Raw genomic sequence first — 22,636 nt, forward strand, 5'->3', positions numbered from 1 at the left:
GGGCAGCCTCTTGGGAGGTGACATTTGAGTAGAGACCAGACTGTATCACGGGGAACGTTCCAGGTGGAGAGAGAAGAGCAAAAGCAAAGACCGTGAGGTTGGGAAGCGGTCACTGGCCCCTGTGCTCCATTCAGATGAGTGCCTGATCCTAGTTGTAATCTCATTGGTTACCCATTTGTAATAATGTGGTTTATAATAAGAAATACACATTTGGTCTTTGTGCCCATTTCTAGTACAGAGCTTCTAAAACCTTTGAAAATGTCCTTGGTCAGAGAGAGAATGTCTCTTGCTATATTCACGAGGCAGCTTTTGGAAAGCCCTCAGGTCATCTAACAAAGTAAGCTGGTTGTCAGGGGAAGCAACCCTGTGATTGGAGGGTTGGAACTTTAAGACCCACCCTCCTGGCCTCTGGGAGTGAAGAGGGTTTGCAGGTTGACTCTGTTGCCAATGGCCAATGATTTAACCGGTCATACCTGTGTAATAACCGAACAGGATGGTGTTCAGGGAGCTTCTGGGAGGCTCTTCACCCCACGCTCATACATGCCCCCCATGTCTCTTCAACTGGATGCTCATCTGTATTTTTTTTATCATACTTTTAAAAATAATAAACCAGTAATCCGGTAAATAAAATGTTTCTCTGAGTTCTGTGAGCTTTTCTAGCAAATTAATCGAACCTGAGGAGGAGCTCAAGGAAATTTCTGGTTTATAGCCAGTCAGTCAGAAGCATAGGTCACAATACGACTGGTGTCTGAGACCCAAGGCAGTGGTTGTTGGAGCCTCCAGTCTAAAGCAGGTTGGGCTAGAGCATCAGCAACAACCTGGACTTGTGGCTGGGGTCTGAAGTGGGTGGGGAGGCAGGCTTGTAGGACTGAGCCTTTACCTGTGGAACCGATGCTAACTCTGGGTAGACAGTGTCAGCATGGAGTTAAATTGTAGGACACCCAGCTGGTGCCTGAGATTTGCTCTTTGTTTGCGGGAGTGGCCCCTCTCCAATGTTGGAATTGGGGCCAGGGACCCAAACGACCACAGTTCTTCAGGCCACTGGGGTTATCCCTTTACTTATGATGCTGTTTTACTTCAGTAATCTTGTGATTAACGGGCTGCCATGGTCTTCACTGGGAGCAGAGAGCCCTTGGAGGTTTAAGCAGTTAAGTAGCTGATGGTGGAGCAAGTGGGCAGAGACTGGAGCTGAGCCTACGAAGTCCCCTCCTCCTTTTAGGTGGGCATGGAGCTCACTGACCAGGTGGGTCCCTACAGTCTCTACATTGTTGTTTTTTTAAAAGCTCCTTTCAGCTTCCCTGAAAGTGTTTTCAGGGTAAACAAAGGTTACTTATAGGACTCCAGACACTTGGAAAAGAAATGCTTCTTAGAGTGGAGTGAGGGCTCAAAGGAGTGTTGTCAGCGTTGGAAAGGCAATCTCTAAATCTAGCCCAGAGGGTTTACAAATGGCCCTGTTTACAAATAGTAGGCACTTGGTTAGTTCCCTTTGAATACCTGGCCCTCCTGAGACCAGTGATAGTGTGCCAATTGGTCTGTGTGCGGAGTTAAGAGGGCAAAGAAATGAGATTTTAGCCACAGAGGTCTATAAAATTTTGGGATAATGTGTTACATTTTTATCGAAGTACTTTTAGCCAATTCATTCAGCAAACATTTATGTGCAATGCTAGCAGGGAGGTGCAGTGGATTCAGAGATGAATAAAATATAGCAGGTGTTTTTTAAAGCAGCTCACATTCTGGCAGAGGAGATAGAAGCATAAATAATTATAAGAGAGTGTGGCTAGGGCTATAATGGGGCTGCGTACAAAGTCTTCGAGGAGCACAGAGGCGAGAGCAGTCCCGAAAGGCTTCTCACAAGAGGTATAAACTGAGTGTGTGTGTGTGTGTGTGTGTGTGGGGGGGGGCGTTCTGGGAAGGGAGATAGGAAATTCTTTTTTGGACAAGGCAGGGTGTGAAGGGAAGGGAAAACTTTCAAGTCAAGGCAACAGTAAGTGCAAAGTTGTAAAGGCACACAGAGGCATGAATGATTGAGGCTCGTGAGACCAGAGAGGCCAGAGCACAGGCTACGTATGAGGGATGAAATGTTTCTTCAGTCCTCAGTGTAAATGGTCATTTGTCAAACTAGGACCTTTGGGTTTAATTTTGTAGACAGTAGGGAGCTATCCAAGGTTCTTAGGCATGATGGGATAATCTTGTTTGAGAAGAATGAGGTGATGGTGGTGGTGGTGGTGGTGGTGGTGGTGGTGTGGTGGTGGGGACTAGGGAAGTGTGGGGAATGAACTGGATGGAAAAACAGACAGGGAACTCACATTCCACTGAAAGGACCTAGTTGATAAGGTGTTGAACTAGAAAGGGTCAGTGGGATAAGACAAGAGGGCACCTGTGTGCAAAGAATCACTGAGATGGAATGAACAATATTGGGTGCCTATCATAGCGGGGAGGGGAGGGGAGGGCCCCTAAGGTAATGCTAAAGGTTTTGGATTGGGAAGCTAAGTGGGTAGTTATTGCTAATAGTGACTGAGAATATTAGCGGAGGATCCTACTTGGAGGCAAGAGGGAAGGAAGAGGGAAAGGAGGAAGTGGGATTGGGGCATGTTGTTTTTGAGGTGCCCATGGGTGGGACCTCCAGATGTTCTGAGAAGCTTCTGGCAGCTGGAAATACTGGTTGAAATTCAGAAGTAAATTTAAAGCTCTCACAATAGATTTGAGTGTTTTCCTCTTCCCTGACTCCTACTATGACTCAGACGAGAGGAAATTTGGGATTTGCTAATTTAGGGCTGTTTTTTTTTTTTTTTTGAATTGGTGGGTTCAAATACTATTCTTTAAAAAATGTTATTATTTTATGAATAGGTAACCCATGTAGATGATTCAGAATTCAAAGCTACAAAAGGGTACAAATTGTGCACACTGAGTTTCGTGCTCTCCTCTGCTCCCTGGACACCCACTTGCTCCTCCCTAGAGGAGCTGCCACCAGTTTCCAGTGCACCCTTCCAGAAACACGCTACGCCAGGGGTCCTCACACTACGGCCCGCGGGCCACATGCGGCCCGCCGAGGACATTTATCCGGCCCGCCGGGTGTTTTTGCCGCCGCTGCCTGTCCTGCTTAGCAGCCGACTTAGCAGTGTGCATAGGAATTTGTTCATAGTTTTTTTAAAACTATAGACCGGCCCTCCAACGGTCTGAGGGACAGTGAACTGGCCCCCTGTTTAAAACGTTTGAGGACCCCTGCGCTACGCAGACAGAATTCTCAGTACAGATCCCTTTAATCCTTACGTGTTGCAGAGTCCTAAGCTCCTCACCAGCCAGTTTGCATCCATGGGACGCTATTCGGGAAGCGCCATTTCCTGCCCAAGCACTTCCACAGGCATTGTTTTGCAATGAAATTCCATTTCCTCGATTGAAAACCAACAAAAGGGCAGATTCTCCAATTTGTGAAGTTCAGCTTGGCTAATGCACTTGGTACTTGTACTCTGCTTCCCAATAACTGCCTTCAATTGCCGCGCTGTTGCCGCGGAGGCAGCGCTAATGAGACAAAGTTGCCCCCTGGAGACGCAGGTAGAAAGGAGAGCGAAAGCAACAAAAGACATTATCTGAAAAAGGAATTTTATTTTCCTTTTCAGTCTGTGCAAAATGCATTTTGGTGTCACAGCTTTTAACACACGTTGGGTTTTAAACATGTCTTTGGCCTGCGTTTGCATTTTAGACTCTGGATTCTCTCAATCTGGCCGGAGAGTGGGACTTGAAGTTAAGAAATGATGCCAGGTGGGGTTGGTTTTCTGGGGGAAATTTCCTGGCCTGGAGGGCAATAGGGAAAGTCCTGGAGAATCAGGGACTCCTGGTTTTCCTGGTGGGAGGAGGGGCTTTCTGGGTGCTTCTCCCTGGATTGAAGGTGCTGCTGCTGGTGGGAGTGGGGACATACTCTTGCTCTTTCTCTCTTTGAGCAGCGCCCGAGGCAGTGATTCTGCACTTGGCTGTTGCATAGCTGCATGCTGTGATCAGCTGTGATCACAAGCAACTTAGTCACTAGTTGAGTATTGAAATTTGCAAATGATTTCCTTAAAAAAAAATCCATTGGGTCAAATTCAAGGTTATTCCAATAATAGCATCGGGCTCACTCAGTGGGACGAGAGGGAAAGATCTAGAGTTCCCAGTTGTATGGGTGTGGGAGCATCACCCAGCATGTGGGTAGTGGCAGAGCAAAAGTTTGAGGAGCCCTATTATCTCCTGGCTTCCTCTTTGCCTCTCTGTGCCATATTGCATCCTCTGGCCACCTCATCTTCCCTTAGCACACGGTTTCCCAACCTCGGCACTATTGATATTTTGGGCCAGACAATTCTTTGCTGTGGGGAGCTGTCCTCTAGGATATTTGCCAGCATCCCTGGCTTCTACCCACTAGATGTCCTGCAGATATGACAACCAAAAATGTCTCCAGCTATTGCCTAATGTCCCCTGGGGGTCAACATGGCTCCCAGTGAGAACCACTGTTCCGGAAGAAGAAATTTGACAGGTCACATTAACACTGCTGCTCTGTCTGCTAATTATTACACTTCTTCCTCTTAGAAGCAATCTGTAGACATTGTTTCCTTCTAAAACACAAATCTGAATGTAGCGTTCCCTTGTTTAACCCCTGTTGGTTCCCTGTTAGTACAGGGAAAGCATCTGATCTCATTAAACCATGTCTTCTCCTTCTCTTTCTGCCTCTTCTAAACCTTATGCTCCCGCCACACTGACTTCTCAGCGTCCCCATGGGCCTGCTGATTCATGCCTCCATCCCTCGCACAGGTGGCTCATTCTGCCTGAATGCTCTGGTAAAATCCTTTCATTCTGTAGGATTAAAGCGCAGCCTCAACCTTCTCTGTGAAGGCTTTTGTAGGCAGAGTTAGATATTCCTGTAGCACTTGGCCTCACTTCGATTTCAGTGCTTACAACACTGCATGGTAATTGTTCATGCGTCAGTCTCCTTCCTAAGGCTGTCATTACCTCAAGGCCAGCTGGCGAAGGCAATACAGAAACAAGTAAAAGCTGAGTCCAACGTGGGCTGGAGCCATGAACAGCACCACCACCGGGAGGGGCCAGGTTCGAGATATACTCAGATCCCAGGTCCCCCTGAAATCTGTGGAGTGAGGGAGCGTGGGGGGTCCTGGGTACTCACTATGTGGCAGTCGGGCCTCTTTCTGAAGGGCTACAGCCCTATATTGGCGAGGGTCTTCCACTCACCCCAGCAGCTTTACTCTAACTAGGGATTGATGCTGGACATCCCTCTATGAATAAGGCATTTTTGCACGTCAGTGTCTTTGGGCAAAATCATGAACCTCTAATGGTGGAAATGTAGACACCAGTTGATGCTATGGAGCACTACTTGAAGAATACCAGTAGCCTTCTTTTCAAATCATGCCCAGCAACGGGAAACCTGTTTTGCTCATCTATTTTGTTTTTGGGACAAAGTTAGTTTCTGAATAAAAAAGTTGTTATTCATTGCGAAGCTGAAAAAGAGTTGGAAAAAGCAACGGGAAGATTTCCCCCACCTCCTCTTATTAAAATGAGAGAAAGAAGGAGAGAGGGAGGGAGGTAAAGGAAAAAAGGAAGCCCCAACCACACCTCACATGGTGCTAAAAATTGTACATTTCCTTCTCTTTTGGGTAACTAACCTTGAATAGTATCCCCCCTGAAAGGCAGGAAAGCTCATTGCCTTACCTTTAAAACTAATGCCACTCTGTGACATGATCTAAATTGTATTCGAACTATTTAAAATACTGCATCACAAGGTAATTCTATGAGATGGGCGACTTCTGCCCACCATTAGCGCAGGTCCCTACGGGACTGTCACGTGGATGGACGTGTTGTCCATGTCTGACGTGGGTGGGTGCCCTCCCTCAGGGAGGAGAGCGGTTCAGACAGGTGGGAACATATCCCCATTTGTCTGTAGAAGCTTCTTGCTGGAGGGTGGTGATGCTTCGGTTTAGGAAAGTCTTGGGCATCCTGGGAAGAGAAGCACGTTGTAGGCTGGGCTCTTTCTCTCACTCCCTGGTCTGTTTGGCCTGGTCTGGTCTCTAACATCAGGTTCTGGTTCTCCGGGGGTGCTTTGAATTTCAGATGTTCCATTTATCCTACTATTCCTAGCTCTGCTTTGGTTCATTTGCCTTTTCTTCCCGTGGCACTTCCTTCTAGGGGATCTGTGGTCTCTCATCTTCGTGGTTCCTACAGACTTGTGTTTTGTGTGAGGTGGATGTTAAATAGTTGCTAACTGAATGTTCATGTGCACACGTACTTGGGTATACTCTTTGCAGTTATATCTGGAGTCCTGATGGTCAGTGGTATCTTAGCAATGCAGCTCTTTAATTAGAAACCATATTTTCCTAGTGCCAAATTTCATGCTTTCCTTCAAAGCTTAATGGACTGACTGAGGTCTCTGAAATGAAGGGGGTAGGACAAGAAGACCCTATTTTTAAACATATTACTCCTACACACACACACACACACACACACACACACACACACACACACACGTATAGGAGTAATATGTCCAAACTTGTTCTCTTCACTATAGGTCATATCTACTCTGATCTAGATTTCTGGTTGGAGACCAGAGGTTACCAGATGCCTGTGATTCTCTACTGATGCCCTTTGGAACATAAAACATTGCCCAAGGCAGTGTTGAAATACACATCCATAGCACAACCCTTTACCCCTAGTCCATTGTTCAGGGAGAAGCAACTGGGAATTTAAATGTAAAATATACTTTTTGACGTCAATTCTCTGAGGTTGAGTCAGTACAATATTCGTCTTTCCAAAAGAGCTATTGAAATTTTGCACCAGAAATCCCTTTAAAAAATGCTTTAATGAAAACATTTTAAAATATTCATTCCAGTTTATATATCAGATGCTGAGCTTAACATACTAGTAACAAAAATATACTTGGCTCAACAGAGCATAAACTTACTTCATTGAGGAGTTCTAGATTCAAGGCTGCATGGGGATGGCTGGTTATTCAGCCCATCTGATGTGGGTGTATCTTCTGCTCATTCCTGGTAGACCACTTTTCAAATCAAAGAGTAAATGTTCATCCTTAGGAAATAACTCAGGATACTAGTGACTAATATTGCAATGTTTATTGCATAATGCAACTAAATGCCTTTGCATCAAGGAAAATCTTTCTTGCTGCAGTTAGCGTTTTTAGAGGCAATTACTTTATTAAATACTAGAGGCCCGGTGCACGAAATTCGTGCATGGGGGGGCGGGTGTCCCTCAGCCCAGCCTGCACCCTCTCTCCAATCTGGGACCCCTCTCACAATCCAGGACTGCTGGCTCCCAACTGCTCGCCTGCCTGCCTGCCTGATTTCCCCTAACTGCTTCTGCCTGCCAGCCTGATCATCCCCTAACCACTCCCCTGCCAACCTGATAGATGCCTAACTGCTCCCCTGCTGGCATGATTGCCCCTAACTGCCCTCCCCTGTCAGTCTGGTCACCCCTAACTGCTCTCCCCTGCTGGCCTGGTCACCCCTAACTGTCATCCCCTGCAGACCTGGTCGCCCCCAACTGCCCTCCCCTGCAGGCCCGATTGCCCCTAACTGCCCTCCCCTACCTGCCTGTTCACCACTAACTGCCCTCCCCTGCCTGCCTGGTCACCCCTAACTGTCCTCCCCTGCAGGCCTGGTTGCCCCTAACTGTCCTCCCCTGGTGGCCTGGTCACCCCCAACTGCCCTCCCCTGCTGGCCTGGTCGCCCCTAACTTCCCTCCTCTGCCAGCCCGATTGCCCCTAACTGCCCTCCCCTGCCAGCCTGGTCATCCCCAACTGCCCTCCCCTGCAGGCCTGGTTCCCCCCAACTGCCCTCCCCTGCAGGCCTTGTCCCTCCCAATTGCCCTCCCCTGCAGGCCTGGTTGCTCCCAACTGCCCTCCCCTGCAGGCCTGGTTGCCCCTAACTGCCCTCCCCTGACAGCCTAGTCACCCCTAACTGCCCTCCCCTGCAGGCCTGGTCGCTCCCAACTGCCCTCCCCTGCAGGCCTGGTCACCCCTAACTGCCCTCCCCTGCTGGCCTGATCGCCCACAACTGTCCTCCCCTGCGGGCCATCTTGTGTCCACATGGGGGTGGCTATCTTGTGTGTTGGAGTGATGGTCAATTTGCATATCACCTCTTTATTATATAGGATAACTTTTAAAGTTTAAAAAAGGTTTTGCAGTCAGGTGATTTTTCTTATAATTGCCACAATGTTTCAATTTTACAAGAAAAAGAAAAGTGAATTATTCCTGACACTATTTTTCATCTCTTTTATAGATTAAATTAGATGAGTTTTATGCCTAGCCCTGCTCATTAGAACAGAACCCTCTCTAAAACTGGCAGGAGGTGCCATTTCCTTCCTTTTCTTGCGGCTCAGACATTAGTCCTCATTTGTTAAGTAACAATATCAGCAGGTAAAGACACAGGCGTTCAAATTTATGAGGGTTAGCTGTTCCTCTGTTGATCGAACAGATGCCTCTCACTAGGTCTGTAATGAGAGGAAGACATAGGATCTTTCCTTTCCCAACTTTCCCTGCTTGTTGACATCTGAGAGACTGGGTCTGTGAACTTGTCTGATTTAAGCCCTGGCTGTCCTGGGTGTTTTTAGAATCAGGCCTGGCTGGCTGAAGTCAAGGCTGGGCAAGGTCTTATTGCAGAGCTGGGAAGATAAGCCAGAGCTTCGTAGACTTTAACCTTCATTCCTAGGAGCTCTGCTCAGCTTAAACCTGCTCCTTCCCGTGGGACACCTGAGCCCGAGCCAAGCTTCCTGCCCAGCCAACTGGCTCCCTCCACAGCGCTACTTTCATTTTTGCTGCTCAGGATTGCAAGCAGCATTACTACCACGATTCTCAGAAAATGGCATGTTCCCTAAAAGCCGATCCCATCTGACCTCTCTTTCCTGCATTTTAGCCCAGAACTCACAACCCCAGTATCACGGCCATCTTCTCTCTCAGGAGAAGTTTGGTTGGGGCTACACCCAGGGTCAGTTAAGATGTTTCAGGACCTAAGACCTAAAAATACTGTCATCTCTTCTATCTTTCAACTTAGGTAATTTCAACAACAGCAACAGCAGCAGCAATATATTTTTATTGATTTCAGAGAGGAAGGGAGAGGGAGAGATAGAAACATCAATGATGAGAGAGAATCATTGATTGGCTGCCTCCTGCATGCCCCACACTGGGGATCAGGCCTACAACCCAGGTATGTGCCCCTACCAGGAATCAAACCATGACCTCCTGGTTCATGACCTCCTGATGCTCAACCTCTGAGTCACGCTGGCCAGGCAGCAATATATATTTTTTACTATTAATAACAAACATGCATATATCAACTATTATGTACTAGGCACTATTTTAAGTGCTATATGTGGATGAACTCAATATAACAACCCTTTGAATTGTTACTATTATTATTGTGGACAATATTATTGCTTATGGATGAGGAAACCGAGGCACAGAAAGGTGAAGTAACTTGTCCAAGGTCACACAGCTGGTAAGTGACAGAGTCAACATTTGAACTTAGGAGGTAGTGCCCACATCTGTGGGAATAAGCACTGTTGTATGTAACATAGTAGTAATAAACAGAAAAACTCAAAGCTTCTATGTGTGCTGAAGCTGAATAGCTCCTTTCTTGGTTTTCTAATGACAAATTTTGTATAAGATAGTAAAGTGACACTTTCTTACTTTAATTTAGTGGCCCTGCCTTGCCAGAACCCCAAGTACTGCATGTGCCTATGCGGTGGTCTAGTGCTAAGCTGCCCGGTCCAGTCTTTGGTCCAACCACTCGTCTGGTTAGAAGCATACCCTCTCCTTTGATCTTTTCAGGGCCCTGTTAACTTGCCCCATTTACCAAGAGGGGGCATCTCCTGTTTCACTGGGAAAAAGGAGGGGCAAGTGCGTCACTACCATGTAGTAACGCAGAGGGGAGGCTGCTGTGTCCTCGTCCTTGGGCAGAAAGACCTACAACTTCATGGCCCCAAACCCAGGCCCCTCCGTATGACTGGCAGCAAACCGCTTAACCTCCCAGCATGAGAGATGATGAAAGAACGCTTTGATCTTCGGAGAGAAAAAGCTTTGTATTAATACCAAGTAGGTCCACTCTTACTTGGCACCTCTAAATTCACGTGGAGGCTGATGTGCCTCATAAATTCCAGTGCATCCTCAGTTACAAGCCATGTTCCTAGCCCTGAACTCCTACGTTTTCAGTCATAATATTGTGTCTAGTTTTGTGACGTGCCTAAAAGTAAAAATAAGACTTTTTACAGACACTTTTGTCTCAAGAGCTCCAAGCAATCTAACAATGGACATTCTATAAAAACAAAACAAAACAAACACCCTATACATTTTTAAAAACCTATGCATTTTAAAACCGAATTTGTGCCCTACGTGTCTGCTGGAGTCCTGTTTTTGTTCTTTTAGGACTGTTATTGGTAGTGGCTTGGGATAAAGCTTTCAAATAATGTTTAAAATTTTTATTTTTTGACAGATTCAAAGCAGGTTTCCCTTTTCCCGCTGTTCCAAAGATTTGCCTTCCTTGTGTGATGCCTGTAATCCAAAATTAGCACTGATAAGCACCCGCACCTACCTCATAATTCACAGTCCCTCAGCGTTTCGCTGTCGGGGAGGAGCGCACTTATGTACCTTTAGATGTGGGAGATGGAGATGACCTGGGAGAAATATTTTCAGGAATATTTGCATTTAAAAAAAAATCCTCATCTGAGGATATTTTTCCATTGATTTTTAGAGAGAGTGGAAGAGAGAAGGAAAGACAGAGAGAAACATCTATGTGAGAGAAACCTACAGATCAGTTGCCTCCTGCACGCACCCCGACCAGGGCCTGGGCTGGGGAAGAGCCTGCAACCGAGGTACATGCCCTTGACCGGAAGTGAACCCAGGACCTTTCAGTCTGCAAGCCGACGCTCTGTCCACTGAGCCAGACCGTCTAGGGCAGGGATATTTGCATTTTTAAATTGCAAGTTCAGAAGAAGCAATTCAAAATGATTGAATTTTTTTTTAGGCGAGGAAGCGGTAACCACTGTTCATTCCCTTCACTACCGTGTAGAGAATGACATCTATTGACAGGCACAGGAGCCACCACAAGAGAGAAGGAAAAAGGGACCTGACATTTCCCACACACGTTCTGTCCGTCCGGTGGGATTGTCACCATTTTACAGATGGCAACTCCAAGGTTCAAAGAAGTCAGGTGTTTTCCCTGTGGTCACACAACTAGGAGATGGCAAAACCAAGGTAGAGTCCAAAGCCCTATGCGACACTGAGAATTAGGAAAACTATACTTGGGTTTCACTTTACCTCTATAGCAGGGGTCCTCAAACGTTTTAAACAGGGGGCCAGTTTACTGTCCCTCAGACTGTTGGAGGGCCGGACTATAGTTTAAAAAAAACTATGAACAAATTCCTATGCACACTGCACATATCTTATTTTGAAGTAAAAAAACAAAACGGCAAAATCACCCGCATGTGGCCCGCGGGCCGTAGTTTGAGGACGCCTGCTCTATAGGGAGCAGCAGAGCCCTGCCATCACTGCTCCATTCAGTTGAGTTCAAAATGTAGCCCTTGGGCATCTATGATGTGCCAGGCTTTTCTGAGCACTGGGAACCCCAAGATGAACATGGTATGGCCTCTCTCCCAGAGAAGTTTACTGCTTCTTGTTCAAGTGATAGAATATCCCCCAAAAGAGCAAAACTTATGGCAGTACAGTAGACTTCGGTGTAAGTATAATTGAATGTAATATGATGAATAATACATAACTTGTTGAGAGCTTATGTTTAATGCATTATCTTACTACACTGTTTAAGAACTCCAGGAGATAGGGACCCTTACAGTCTCCATTGTATAGCTGAGAAAACAGTACAGCTGTGGCTATTTAAAATGATTAATTAAAATGAAATCCTAATATATAAAAACTCTGGGTCTGTCACATCCACAACAACTGGAGGAAGTCAGTCCTGCAGTCAGTGCTGGGTTGCCGTGGCTAATGAGGGGGCTGCGAATCAGGCCCGAAGAGAGGTCTGAAGAGAGAAGCAGGGTCTGATCCATAGCCTCTGTGGCAGCTGTTGGTCAGCACTTGCCTCTCTCTTTCTCTCTGGGCCTGGCCAGCAGCCCCTCCTCCATTTCTCTCCAGGCCTCCACCGTGGCTGCTGATCAGCCCCACCTTTCTGATCAGGCCCCGTTGATAGGCCCAGAGATGCTGACTGGCATAGAAACCGGCCAATCAAAACCAAATCCGGGTGAACTGTGAGGAGCCAATGGCTGCCTAGGAGGTGGAGCTTTTGACACTGACTGGCATAGAAACCGACCAATCAGAGCCAAATTAGCTGACAGAGGAGGGCAGGAGAGCATTTGGGGGTGAGATCAGGCTGGCAGGGGAGGGCAGTTGGGGGCAACCCGCCTGGCAGGGGAGGACAGTTGAAGGGGACCAGGCCTGCAGGGAAGGGCAGTTGGGGGGGGGGGGACCAGGCTTGCAGGGGAGGGCAGTTGGGGGCAAGATCGGGCTGGCAGGGGAGGGAATTGGGGGTGAGATCAGGTCGGCAGGTGAGGGCAGTTGGGGGCGATTGGGCCAGCAGGGGAGCAGTTAGGTGTTAATAAGTCCAGCAGGGGAGTGGTTAGGGGGTGATCAGGCTGGCAGGCAGAAATGGTTAGGGGCAATCAGGCAGGCAGGCAGGTGAGCAGTTAGGAGCCAGCAGTCCTGGATTGTGAGAGGGATGTCCGACTGCTGGTTTAGGCCTGATCCCTGCTGGCAGTCGGACATCCCCTGAGGAGTCCCAGATTGGAGAGGGTGCAGGCTGGATGGAGGGACAGTGCATGAATTTCGTGCACTGGGCCTCTAAATGTAGTTCCTCAGTAGTGTTAGCCACCTTTCAAGTGTTCAGTAGCCACCTTTGCCAAGTGGCTGCCATTCTGGATGATGTAGATATAGAACATTTCCATCAGAGAGGAGGCTGCTGTGCCCACGTCCTCAGTAGGAGGTCCCATTGCACAGCCACCTCTGAGTCATTTGCCTTGGGAGGGATGGACTTAGGTCTGACTCCAGGGTATTAGCTTTTGACCATTATGTTATATTTTGTTCTTAATAGAGAGTGTCCCCCCAAATGCATACACATTTTGAATAATTATTAATTCCAGTGGGTTAAATCTGAAAAGAAAGAAACATCAATTGAGTTATCAAGTGTTACTTGTGTATACAGTTTTTGGGGATACCCTGTATGTTGTGAAATTTAGGAGGGACAGGGAAAGTATTAAAAGTCTCTTATTTCTTTAAGAAATAAGAAATAGCTGAGATGGTAGGGAACTAGAGACATTGAAAGTTTTCCTTAGAGTGTTTTTGTGTGTGTGTATGTGTGTGCATGCGCGTGTATGTGTGTGCGCGCGCTACTTGCAAGAACTGGAACCTTTCTTTCACTGGTCAGGAAAGTTAGGACTTGCTGTTTGTGCTCTTATGGAAACACTAGAGGCCTGGTGCATGAAAATTCATGCACTCGCGGGGGGGGGGGGGTCCCCTCAGCCCGCCCAGCACCCTCTCACAATCCTGGACCCCTCGGGTAGGGTCCCTAGGCCCGGCCTCAGATCAGGGCCTATCAGGGCTTTCCTTCCCCCAGCTGCAGGCAGCTGGCCCCACCCCTGCCAATGCCACTGCTTGCCATCTGTGCAGCGCTGCCCCCCCTCCCCCGCCACCAGTGGCCTCCCTCTGCAGGCGACAGGCGTGGGGTGCGATGGCTTGGCTGGCCTGGGCCTCCCTCTGTGGGGCGATTGCTGGCCAGCTACACACCTGCCACAGAGTTGCCGAGGGTGGCCTGGGACTCCCTCTTTCTTTGCTGGGGGGCAGGGCCAGCCCTGTGAGGGGCTGTTTGCCTACCTGATCACCCCTAGCTGCTGGCCTGCCTACCTGATCATCCCTAACCACTCTGCCTGCCTGCCTGCCTGATCACTCCTAACCACTTGCTTGGGGGTGGAGCCATCCCAGGGAGGGGCTGTCTGCCTACCTGATGGCCCCTAACCACTTGCCTGCCTACCTGATCACCCCTAACCGCTCTGCCTGCCAACTTGATCACCCCTGATCACTTGCCTGCCTACCTGATCACCCCTAACCACGCTGCCTGCCTGCCTGATCGCCCCTAACCACTTGATTGGGGGCGGGGCCAGCCCGGTGAGGTGCTGTGGTGGTTCTGGTCTCTGGTTGTTCCCGTCGTTACGCTTATGGTGGCTGACCTTTTATTATATAGGATAAGGTGACTTTTGCTAAGAGTTACATTCAGAAATGCCTTATTTCCTGTTAAACCTCAGTTCCTAACATAGTGCCTGGTCCATAGCAGGCACATAGTATAAATGCTTCTCGAACTAAATTTCAAAAAAGATAACTATAGTATTTTCTGCCAGTCTCAAAAGAATTGTAGTGCAGAAGAGTAACATCAGTGGCCTTACTTACAATTCCTAAGGGAAAAAAAAGTAAATAAGACTTTCTTCAGGGCAGTATCCAGGTGCTTGGATTCATAAAAAGAGGGTCACAAAGGTGTCTATCTACAGTGTGATAAGGATAAAAGAGGGAATGATCATAAGGGCTGCCTATAAACTGGGCTAGATTATATAGTACGGTATTTTAAACCTAAGCTAAAGAATCTCTGTATACGGCTCCAAAGAGAACACCGAAAAATTTTTTTCTCAGTACTAAATGAATTTCTGTTATCATCTCCTAGTGCCGTGAAAACAAACCAAATCACCCCCTTTCCAATGCGTCCGGGTGTATTATCCCAGATGACTTGCATTTACCCACCAACTGTTGTGTGACAGCTGAAAAAAATAACCTATTTTGGCTCCCAGCTCGTCTTCTTTCTTTTCATCAAGGCGAACGCCCCACCCCTTCCACCCCTCTTCCTTTCTTTCTCTTTGTGATGTAGCTACGTGTTGGCTTCCGTGTCATTTAGAACAAACAAAACCTATAGAAATATGGCTTAAAAGACAGTTGCGCAGATTTGGGATTGGAAGCCAATGTTGGGTGCCCACTCACTGCTTCTTAAAGGTTTTAATTTACAGCAGGAGTTGAAAGAAGTGTTCCACACCTCCTTCGTAGCTGGGGGAGTCCGCTTTGGAAACCGATAAGAGGGGAAAAAATGCCAGACTGGTTTTGAATTTAACAACCAGGACCCTTGTTTCCCCATGCAGCAAAATGATGGCAACTTTCTGAGAATGACTTAAGAATTCCCTGGAGGCATTTTGCCCAGGCCCCTTTGTAGGCCCATTTCAGCAGGCTTTAGAGTCCCTCTGAAGGGCTTATCAGAGAAGATTCCAATTTAGAGCAGCCAAAGTTTAGTGTCTGATATCAGCTCTAGCTTTTCGTTCTTTTTCTTTTCTTTTTTTTTGGTCAAAAGGAGACATGATGTTTTACAGTGTTAACAGTTTTGAAAGGTCCGACATTTTCAGTGAACAGAGCGCTGTTGTGTAAAGGGCTCTGACAAGCATTATTCAGGCGAAAATACATCAAAGGAATGTGAGTTAAAAAGAGAAAAAGTTTGCCGATGTAGAGATTGGAGGCAGCATGTGCTGACAGGTGCAATTATGGCCAAATAATTGGGTCTTTTAAGAAGGATCTGGTGAGATAAGGCAATAGCTGTGGACTCACATCAGAAACCTGTTCATAATTAGACACTCAGGGGTCCAGCAGTGGATGCCATAACCGAGGCAGGGAACTACTTTGCCTGCAGGACATGAAAGCGGTTGCACTTTGTGAAATAGGGTGAAATAGCAGGATTCAGCCCAGTGCAACTGAACTGATGCAAAGGCTGGAGGGAAGGCTTTGTCTCCCGCCTCAGGCTCCCAATAGTCTGCAACCTTTTTCAGCCCCGGAGAGCTGTAGTCAGCCTAGCGTCTCAGTCCTTCAGTCGCAAAGACATTCGAGAAAATGTCCACTTCTCAAAGTTAATGAATTGCTTTTATTAGTTAACATTAAAGATCTCTCCACTGCAGTTTCCCTGGTCTACACCCCCAAAATTATCGGAAGACACTGGGATAGAGAACAACCTGGTGTTTCTTTCTGAGAAAGTTCCACTAATGTCAGGACAGGTAACCACCTGCTTTCTGGTGTGAAAATACGGTGCTCACAGCCTGGCTCAAGCACAAGCTGGTTCCTGTACCCCCTCTCCACTGGCTGGGGCATCTCAGCGGCAGTTCTTCCCGGGTCTCCGCCTGGACATGGGGCTGAGAGAGGGCACAGTGTAGCAAAGTCCTGAGCGATCATTTCTGCTTCTAATGGGGCAGAGGGCACCCCTCACGTGCCATTAATCCTTCTGTTAGACATCTTGCTTCAGGCTTTCATTGTTTGTTTGTTTGTTTTTGGAGAGAAAGCGAGAAGCATGGATGTGAGAAACATTGAGCGGTTGCTTCCCAAACCATGGCCAGGGATTGAATCTGAAACCTAGGCATGTGCCTGACTGGGAATCGAACCCATGACCTTGTATTTCTTCTTTCTTTTTTTTCCTTTCTTTTCTAGGGATTCACACGTGAATGTTGAAGGATATCTGTCTGTAATGAAGGAAAGGTTCAGGGCTGTGAAAAGCAGTAACAGGGCAAATTAACTCCTGCCGGGAGGGAAGGGGGAGGGGTATCAGGGGAGTGAGCATTGAAGCAAGTCCTAGCAGATAGCTGGAACTAAGTCAAGGAGATGGGGGAGGGGCTGGGGGAGAGAACCCTGCTCCAGGCCAGAGCACAGCAAGGACAAAGGTCTGGAGGCTGGAGCGTGGGGGTTGGAGGAACAAGGGGCAGGGTGAAGCTGGAAGGTGGGTGGTCTGGCCCTTGGCCCTTAAACTTCATTTGGTGCAAAGATGGCCACTTTGTGGGACTCTGGTTGGTCTCCCGTCCAGTCTGTGGGTGCCCCTCCTGGACAGCTCCGCCACCCTGCTCAAGGCCTGCACTTATGACAGCCAGTTGCATTTGACTTTCAGATAAGCAAGGATTTTTTTTTTTTTTGCATGAGTATGACCTGGCTTCTCCATATTTATTTTTATTATTATTATTTTTTTATTATTAAGGAATTATGACCTTTTGGTGTAGGGGTTGATGCTCCTACCAACTGTGAGCCACACCACCCAGGGCCAGGCTTTCACTCTCAGTGAAACAATAGAACTTAAACTGCTGGATTGTATGATTTCTTTTTCTTTCAAATTTATAATTCCTCTTCTAGGTATAGTTGGATTACCTTGCCATTGCAATGCTGTTAAAGATTCCTAAACTGGCTGAGAGGTACAGGTTTCTGATCATGGCACGTTCACTTAAAATCCAGATGACAGCTCTCTTCCTACCACAGAGAATGGGGTCCTTAATGTCTCGCGATCTCTTGTATTTCCTTTGTCCTCGCCTTTCCAACCACCAGCTTTCCACTTTCCTTCCTACCCTTTGGACTCCATTAGGACCTGGGTAGATGGAAGGCTGTCTGCTGCAGCAGCTTCCTCAAGTACATAACAAGCTCAAAAGTAAATCCGGTACCGCACCAAGCATTCACCTGCACAGTAGGCACAGCTTCTCCTATGCTCACATTATGAAGCACTTAGCTCTGTGCCTGACCCACCGCAAGCATTTAGTATGTGTTGGCCACAAAGTTAGTTTTGTTTCTGCTCACTTTGCTTATCTATACCGGGAGCTAATACCAGCATCAGTATTTCCCTGGAATTTGATATCTGGTCTAATTTTGGAGTTATTGTTGTCACATTTTTCTGCCTGGATCAGTGGGATGCTTTAGTATTTACAGTGGCGTATTCAGGTTTATCCAGGGTGGGCCACTTGATCCTAATTCCAACAGTGGTGCCGACAGCATGACCTTTTAAAAAACTGATCACAGGCGTGAGTCTATGGGGTCCACTCCTAGCATGGAAGTATTAGACATTTAACTGAATCAAATACACACAAAGGAATAATTAGCTACCTGGTGACCTTTCTGTCACCTCCTTTCATTATTCTCCAGTATTAATGATGTGGTTCTAGTGAAATTAAATTTGAGCAGCTCAAAAGTACATACTCATATTCAGCTTCAATTTCAAGTACTAGTTGCTTGAAGTTTGCTAGGAGAGCTCCTAGCATCATCAGTTATGTATTGGGTCTCCACTCTGGCTGTGTCTCATTATCATCCAGAAAGTTCTAAAAAAATGTAGATGCTCAGCCCTGGCTGGTGTGGCTCAGTTGGTTTGAGTGTTGTCCTGCACACCAAAAGGTCGCAGGTTCAATTCCCGGTCAGGGCACATACCTAGGTTTCAGGTTTGATTTCCCCATTGGGGTGCATATGGGAGGCAACTGATCCATGTTTCTCTCTCTCTTCCTCTTCATTCCTTTCTCTCTAAAGACAATTAAAAAACATATCCTTGGATGAGAATTTAAAAAAATACAGAGGCTCAGGTCCCAAAGAGTCGGCCTGAATTGGTGTTAGGCAGGACCCATTCACTGGTATCTTAAAAAAGGTTCCTCAAGTAATTGGGAGGGTTGAAGACTACGGAATAGTTGGACAAGAGACTTTGGATATACTGACTACATTTTCACTTGGGCTAACTAACTTGGTTGAACTCTCCTCCTCACAAACTGAGGCCTACCTCCCTTCTCATTTACTCTACAAATACAAGTTAGAACAATGGAACAGAACGAGCATAGCTTTAAGGCAGAGGAATATTATTTCAAATCTTGTCTCTGTCTCTTATTAACAGAGTGACCTTGCAAAGATGCTTAAATTTACTGACTTTTAGCTTGCCCATTTGTTAGGTGGGAATAATAAGACTTCTTTGTAAGTGAAGGTTAAATTAACAATGTGATATGAAAACATTTTGTACGTATCCGGGACACAGTAAGAACTCAATATGTGCTATCTTTCCTTTTATTTCTTTCTGTTTTTATTTTATTCATGGGTAAAATGAGAGGCTTGGTCCCCAATTCTTTGCCTTAAGCATTGTGATTAGAGAAAAAACACACAACACATCTTATTCTCCACAAATTCAGTTTACGTGCAAGAAGGAAGCTTTTGGCACACAGTTGACAGGGAACGAATTTGGAGTTTCTTTTAGCATCATGTCCACATATGTCATTTGGCTGCCCGTTCACTGGATGTGTCTGTGAAGTGGCTGGCCACTGGGGATGTGGCTTCAGTTGTGGGAACAAGATTTTTTGATTGAGTAATGCCATCTGTTTTATGTGCGCATCAGTCTTGTGTCTTTGACCACCATTCACTTGCTTCAACCACATGACCATCCAACCTACTTTATATTTGTAATATGGTGGTTGCACCTGGCATTTATATTATAGCACCTGTTTGATGTGATACACTTCAGAGGAGCCCAGGTGAAATCAGGAAACATCTTTCAATTACAACCTGGCTAATTGGTTTTTGTAAAGAAAATAAAATATTGCTGCCTCTTGATCCATTTCCAGAGAGGCATAGGGGACTTCGTTCCAATATAGTGTGGTTTCAGGAAACAGTCTGTAATTCATGGAGATGACTCAGTAAGTCATCTGCCTTGATAAATTGTGACACATATTGCCTTTGCCTGATCATTTGGCTCCAAATGGAAGCTCAGGCAAATGAGTGAGGTTCTAAGCTTCTTTTATTACTTAGTTCAGGTGAACCAAAGCAGAGGGCTAGGAGGGTCTTGCATTCTGCAGGCTCAAGGGAATTGCTTGTGTTATAGGCAGATAAATTGTCTGTGGGGAAAGCCACTTTGGCGATGACAATATGATCCTCTGCTATTTTCCAGAGCCTGGCAAAGTGTAACATGAGATGCAGTGCAACTGAAGGAATGGTTAGGAGCAAGAATTTGGAAATCATAACAAGCTGGATAAAACCATATTTTGGTTTTATCACTACCTATAGCAAGAGTCAGCAAGCTTTTTTTTCTGTAAAGGGCCAGCTAGTAAATATTTCAGGCTTTGTGGGCCATATGATCTCAGTCACAACTACTCAACTCTGCTGTTTTAGTCAAAAGGGGTCACAGATAATACATAAATGAATGGGTATGGCTGTGTTCTAATAAAACTTTATTTACAAAAACAGGCAGTGCGCCAGATTTGGTCTATGGCTATAGTTGGCTCACCCCTGAGCTACAGGATCTTGTACTAATAAGTTACTTTAATCCTCTAATCCTCTCAGTTTCTCTTGAGGATTGAATACACACACACACACACACACACACACACACACACACACACACTGAGTGACCAGATTATTATGATCTCTGAACGCATAATAATCTGGCCACTCAGTGTGTATATATATTAGAGGCCTGGTGCATGAATTCATGCATGGGTGGGGTCCGGCCAGCTTGGCCAGGGGGAGGAGACATGGATGGTTGGCCGGCCTGCCTGCTGGTTGAACTCCTGGTCGAAGGGACAATTTTCATATTAGCCTTTTATTATATAGGATATATACTGAGTGGCCAGATTATTATGCATTCAGAGATCATAATAATCTGGCCACTAAGTGTGTGTGTGTGTGTGTGTGTATATATATATATATATATATATATATATATATATATATATATATGTAATAAAACACTTATCATGTACTTGGTATAAAGTAAGCACTTGTAAATAGTAGTCACTATTATTTTACTAAAAATATTATATATCATAATTTAAGGTGCCATTGACTGTAAGGTACATCTGGATTTCAGAGTTGTTAAAATGTGATAAAAGTCTTACAATTGATGAAATTGACAGGAATTAATTAGAGTAAACATATCAAGGTTATGTTTAGGATTTTAAGTCTTGTTCTACCAGTGATAGTTAAAGCTTCTAGCATAACATTTCTTTGTGATTTTTTTCTTGTCAGAGACACATGTCATGAACTTCTGGGACATGTTCCACTACTTGCGGACCCCAAGTTTGCTCAATTTTCACAAGAAATAGGCCTGGCATCTCTGGGAGCATCAGATGAAGATGTTCAGAAACTAGCCACGGTCAGTTTATTTTCAACTTAAAAACCTATTCTACGTATGTTCATTTGTAAGGTAAGGAAAGCTTTAGAATTATCAACTATGGATTTTAAGGCAAAGATGCTGGATAGGGCATGGTGACTTTATCTTCCCCCGTGTTGTGTTCTTTTGAAGCAGTGTGCTTTTGGCTTATTAACCACCCAAATACTTGTGTTTGATTCTTCTCATTCAGGCTTTGGCTAAGTAGTAAACCTTTTAGTTCTGCAGGTCATAAGGTGTCTGTCACAACTACTCAGCTCAACCACTATGGTGCAGAGGCAGCCACAGTTTGTCAATGAGCGAGTGTGGCTACATTCCAAGAAAACCTCATTCACAAAAGCTGGTGTGGGCCAGGCTTGCTCTGTGTGCTGTAGTTTTCTGACTCTCATTTTCAATGTCGATTTCCTAGAAATATTCATCATAGTAAAAAGTACACATTTATGGTGAAGTAGGGGTTGTGCTTGGGATTATGTCTTTGGTTAGTTGCTATGGTTGTACTCAGACACAATTTGAGTCAGCAATTAGAAGCTCAGGCTAAACAATTATTATATGTACAAAACCAGATCATTTTTATAGAGTCTATGGTCTCTGCAAGGTTCTTCTCAAAACATGCAGTATGAGAGGGACGGTGTAGTATTGGCAGCTACCTTGAAGAAGCTGATGAGCCAGATCTGACAAGTTCATGTGACTTATTTTAGCCCCATTTCCAAGAGCCCATAAGAAAGAGCAGGCTTGGCAAACTCACTTACCTACAGGGACTAGTCAGGTAGTCTAGATGAGCAAAGCTCCAAGAGGAAGAAAAAAAAGCAGGATCCTAAGTTGTGTGTATTTGATACAGATACACATTTAGGGCATATTAGACATGCGAGAATAGTCTTCACTTCCACTAAGAAGTAAGTTTTTTCTTAGACTTCTTAAGACACACAGCCCTTTCAGTATATCTTTTGTCTCCTACTTTTGATAGAAATATGGGAGCTGGCAAACACTTCTCTACTAAAAGAGGAACAGCACTGCCAAAGCCACACTACTGGTGTGGTGTGGGCATGAATTGGGGTTAGTGGGACTCCAGTGCACTTCGGGAGAGCATGCGTCTTTTCCAGCAGAAGGCTGGTCCGCTTCCCGCTCACGGCTGCCAGATGGAAATGCAGCCTTTGTGTTGCCAGATCTCCACATTTTTGAGCGAGACTGGCAATCTAGATTTCTAAATAGAATTGAATGATTTTTAAAATTTGGCTCATAAAAAAATCTACCAATTTGAGCTGAGAAAAAATATATTTGTAGACCTTTTTAGGTTCTTGACTTTCCAATTTGTCACCTTTGCCCTAGGGCCTTGGTCGGCAAATGGCGGCTCTCGAGCCACATGCGGCACTTTGGCCCCTTGAGTGTGGCTCTTCCACAAAATACCACGGCCTGGGCGAGTCTATTTTGAAGAAGTGGTGTTAGAAGAAGTTTAAGTTTAAAAAACTTGGCTCTCAAAAGAAATTTCAATCGTTGTACTGTTGATATTTGGCTCTGTTGACTAATGAGTTTGCGGACCACTGCCCTAGGGAATATATCTCATTTATATTGACTATTTTACTGCATAACAAATAACCCCCAAACTTAGAGGCTTCAAACAATGAACATTTATTATCTCATTGTGTTTGTGGTTGGGACTTTGGGAACAGCTCAGCTGAGTGGTTCTGGCT

At 45.8% G+C, this 22,636-nt stretch overlaps 1 protein-coding gene across 1 annotated transcript in view; it reads left to right on the forward strand.

The window, feature by feature from the left end:
- Positions 1-22,636, forward strand: part of TPH2 (tryptophan hydroxylase 2) — a gene marked incomplete at both ends in the record, with an annotated part of 96,087 nt that overhangs the window by 38,506 nt on the left and 34,945 nt on the right. The window contains one exon of the mRNA XM_079774380.1: positions 20,807-20,933. Within this exon, the coding sequence (XP_079630506.1) occupies positions 20,807-20,933 (127 nt within the window). The remainder of the gene's footprint in view (positions 1-20,806; positions 20,934-22,636) is intronic.

The sequence above is a fragment of the Cnephaeus nilssonii genome (genome assembly GCF_951640355.1).
Source record: "Cnephaeus nilssonii genome assembly, chromosome: 6".
NCBI classification, from domain to species: Eukaryota; Metazoa; Chordata; class Mammalia; order Chiroptera; family Vespertilionidae; genus Cnephaeus; species Cnephaeus nilssonii.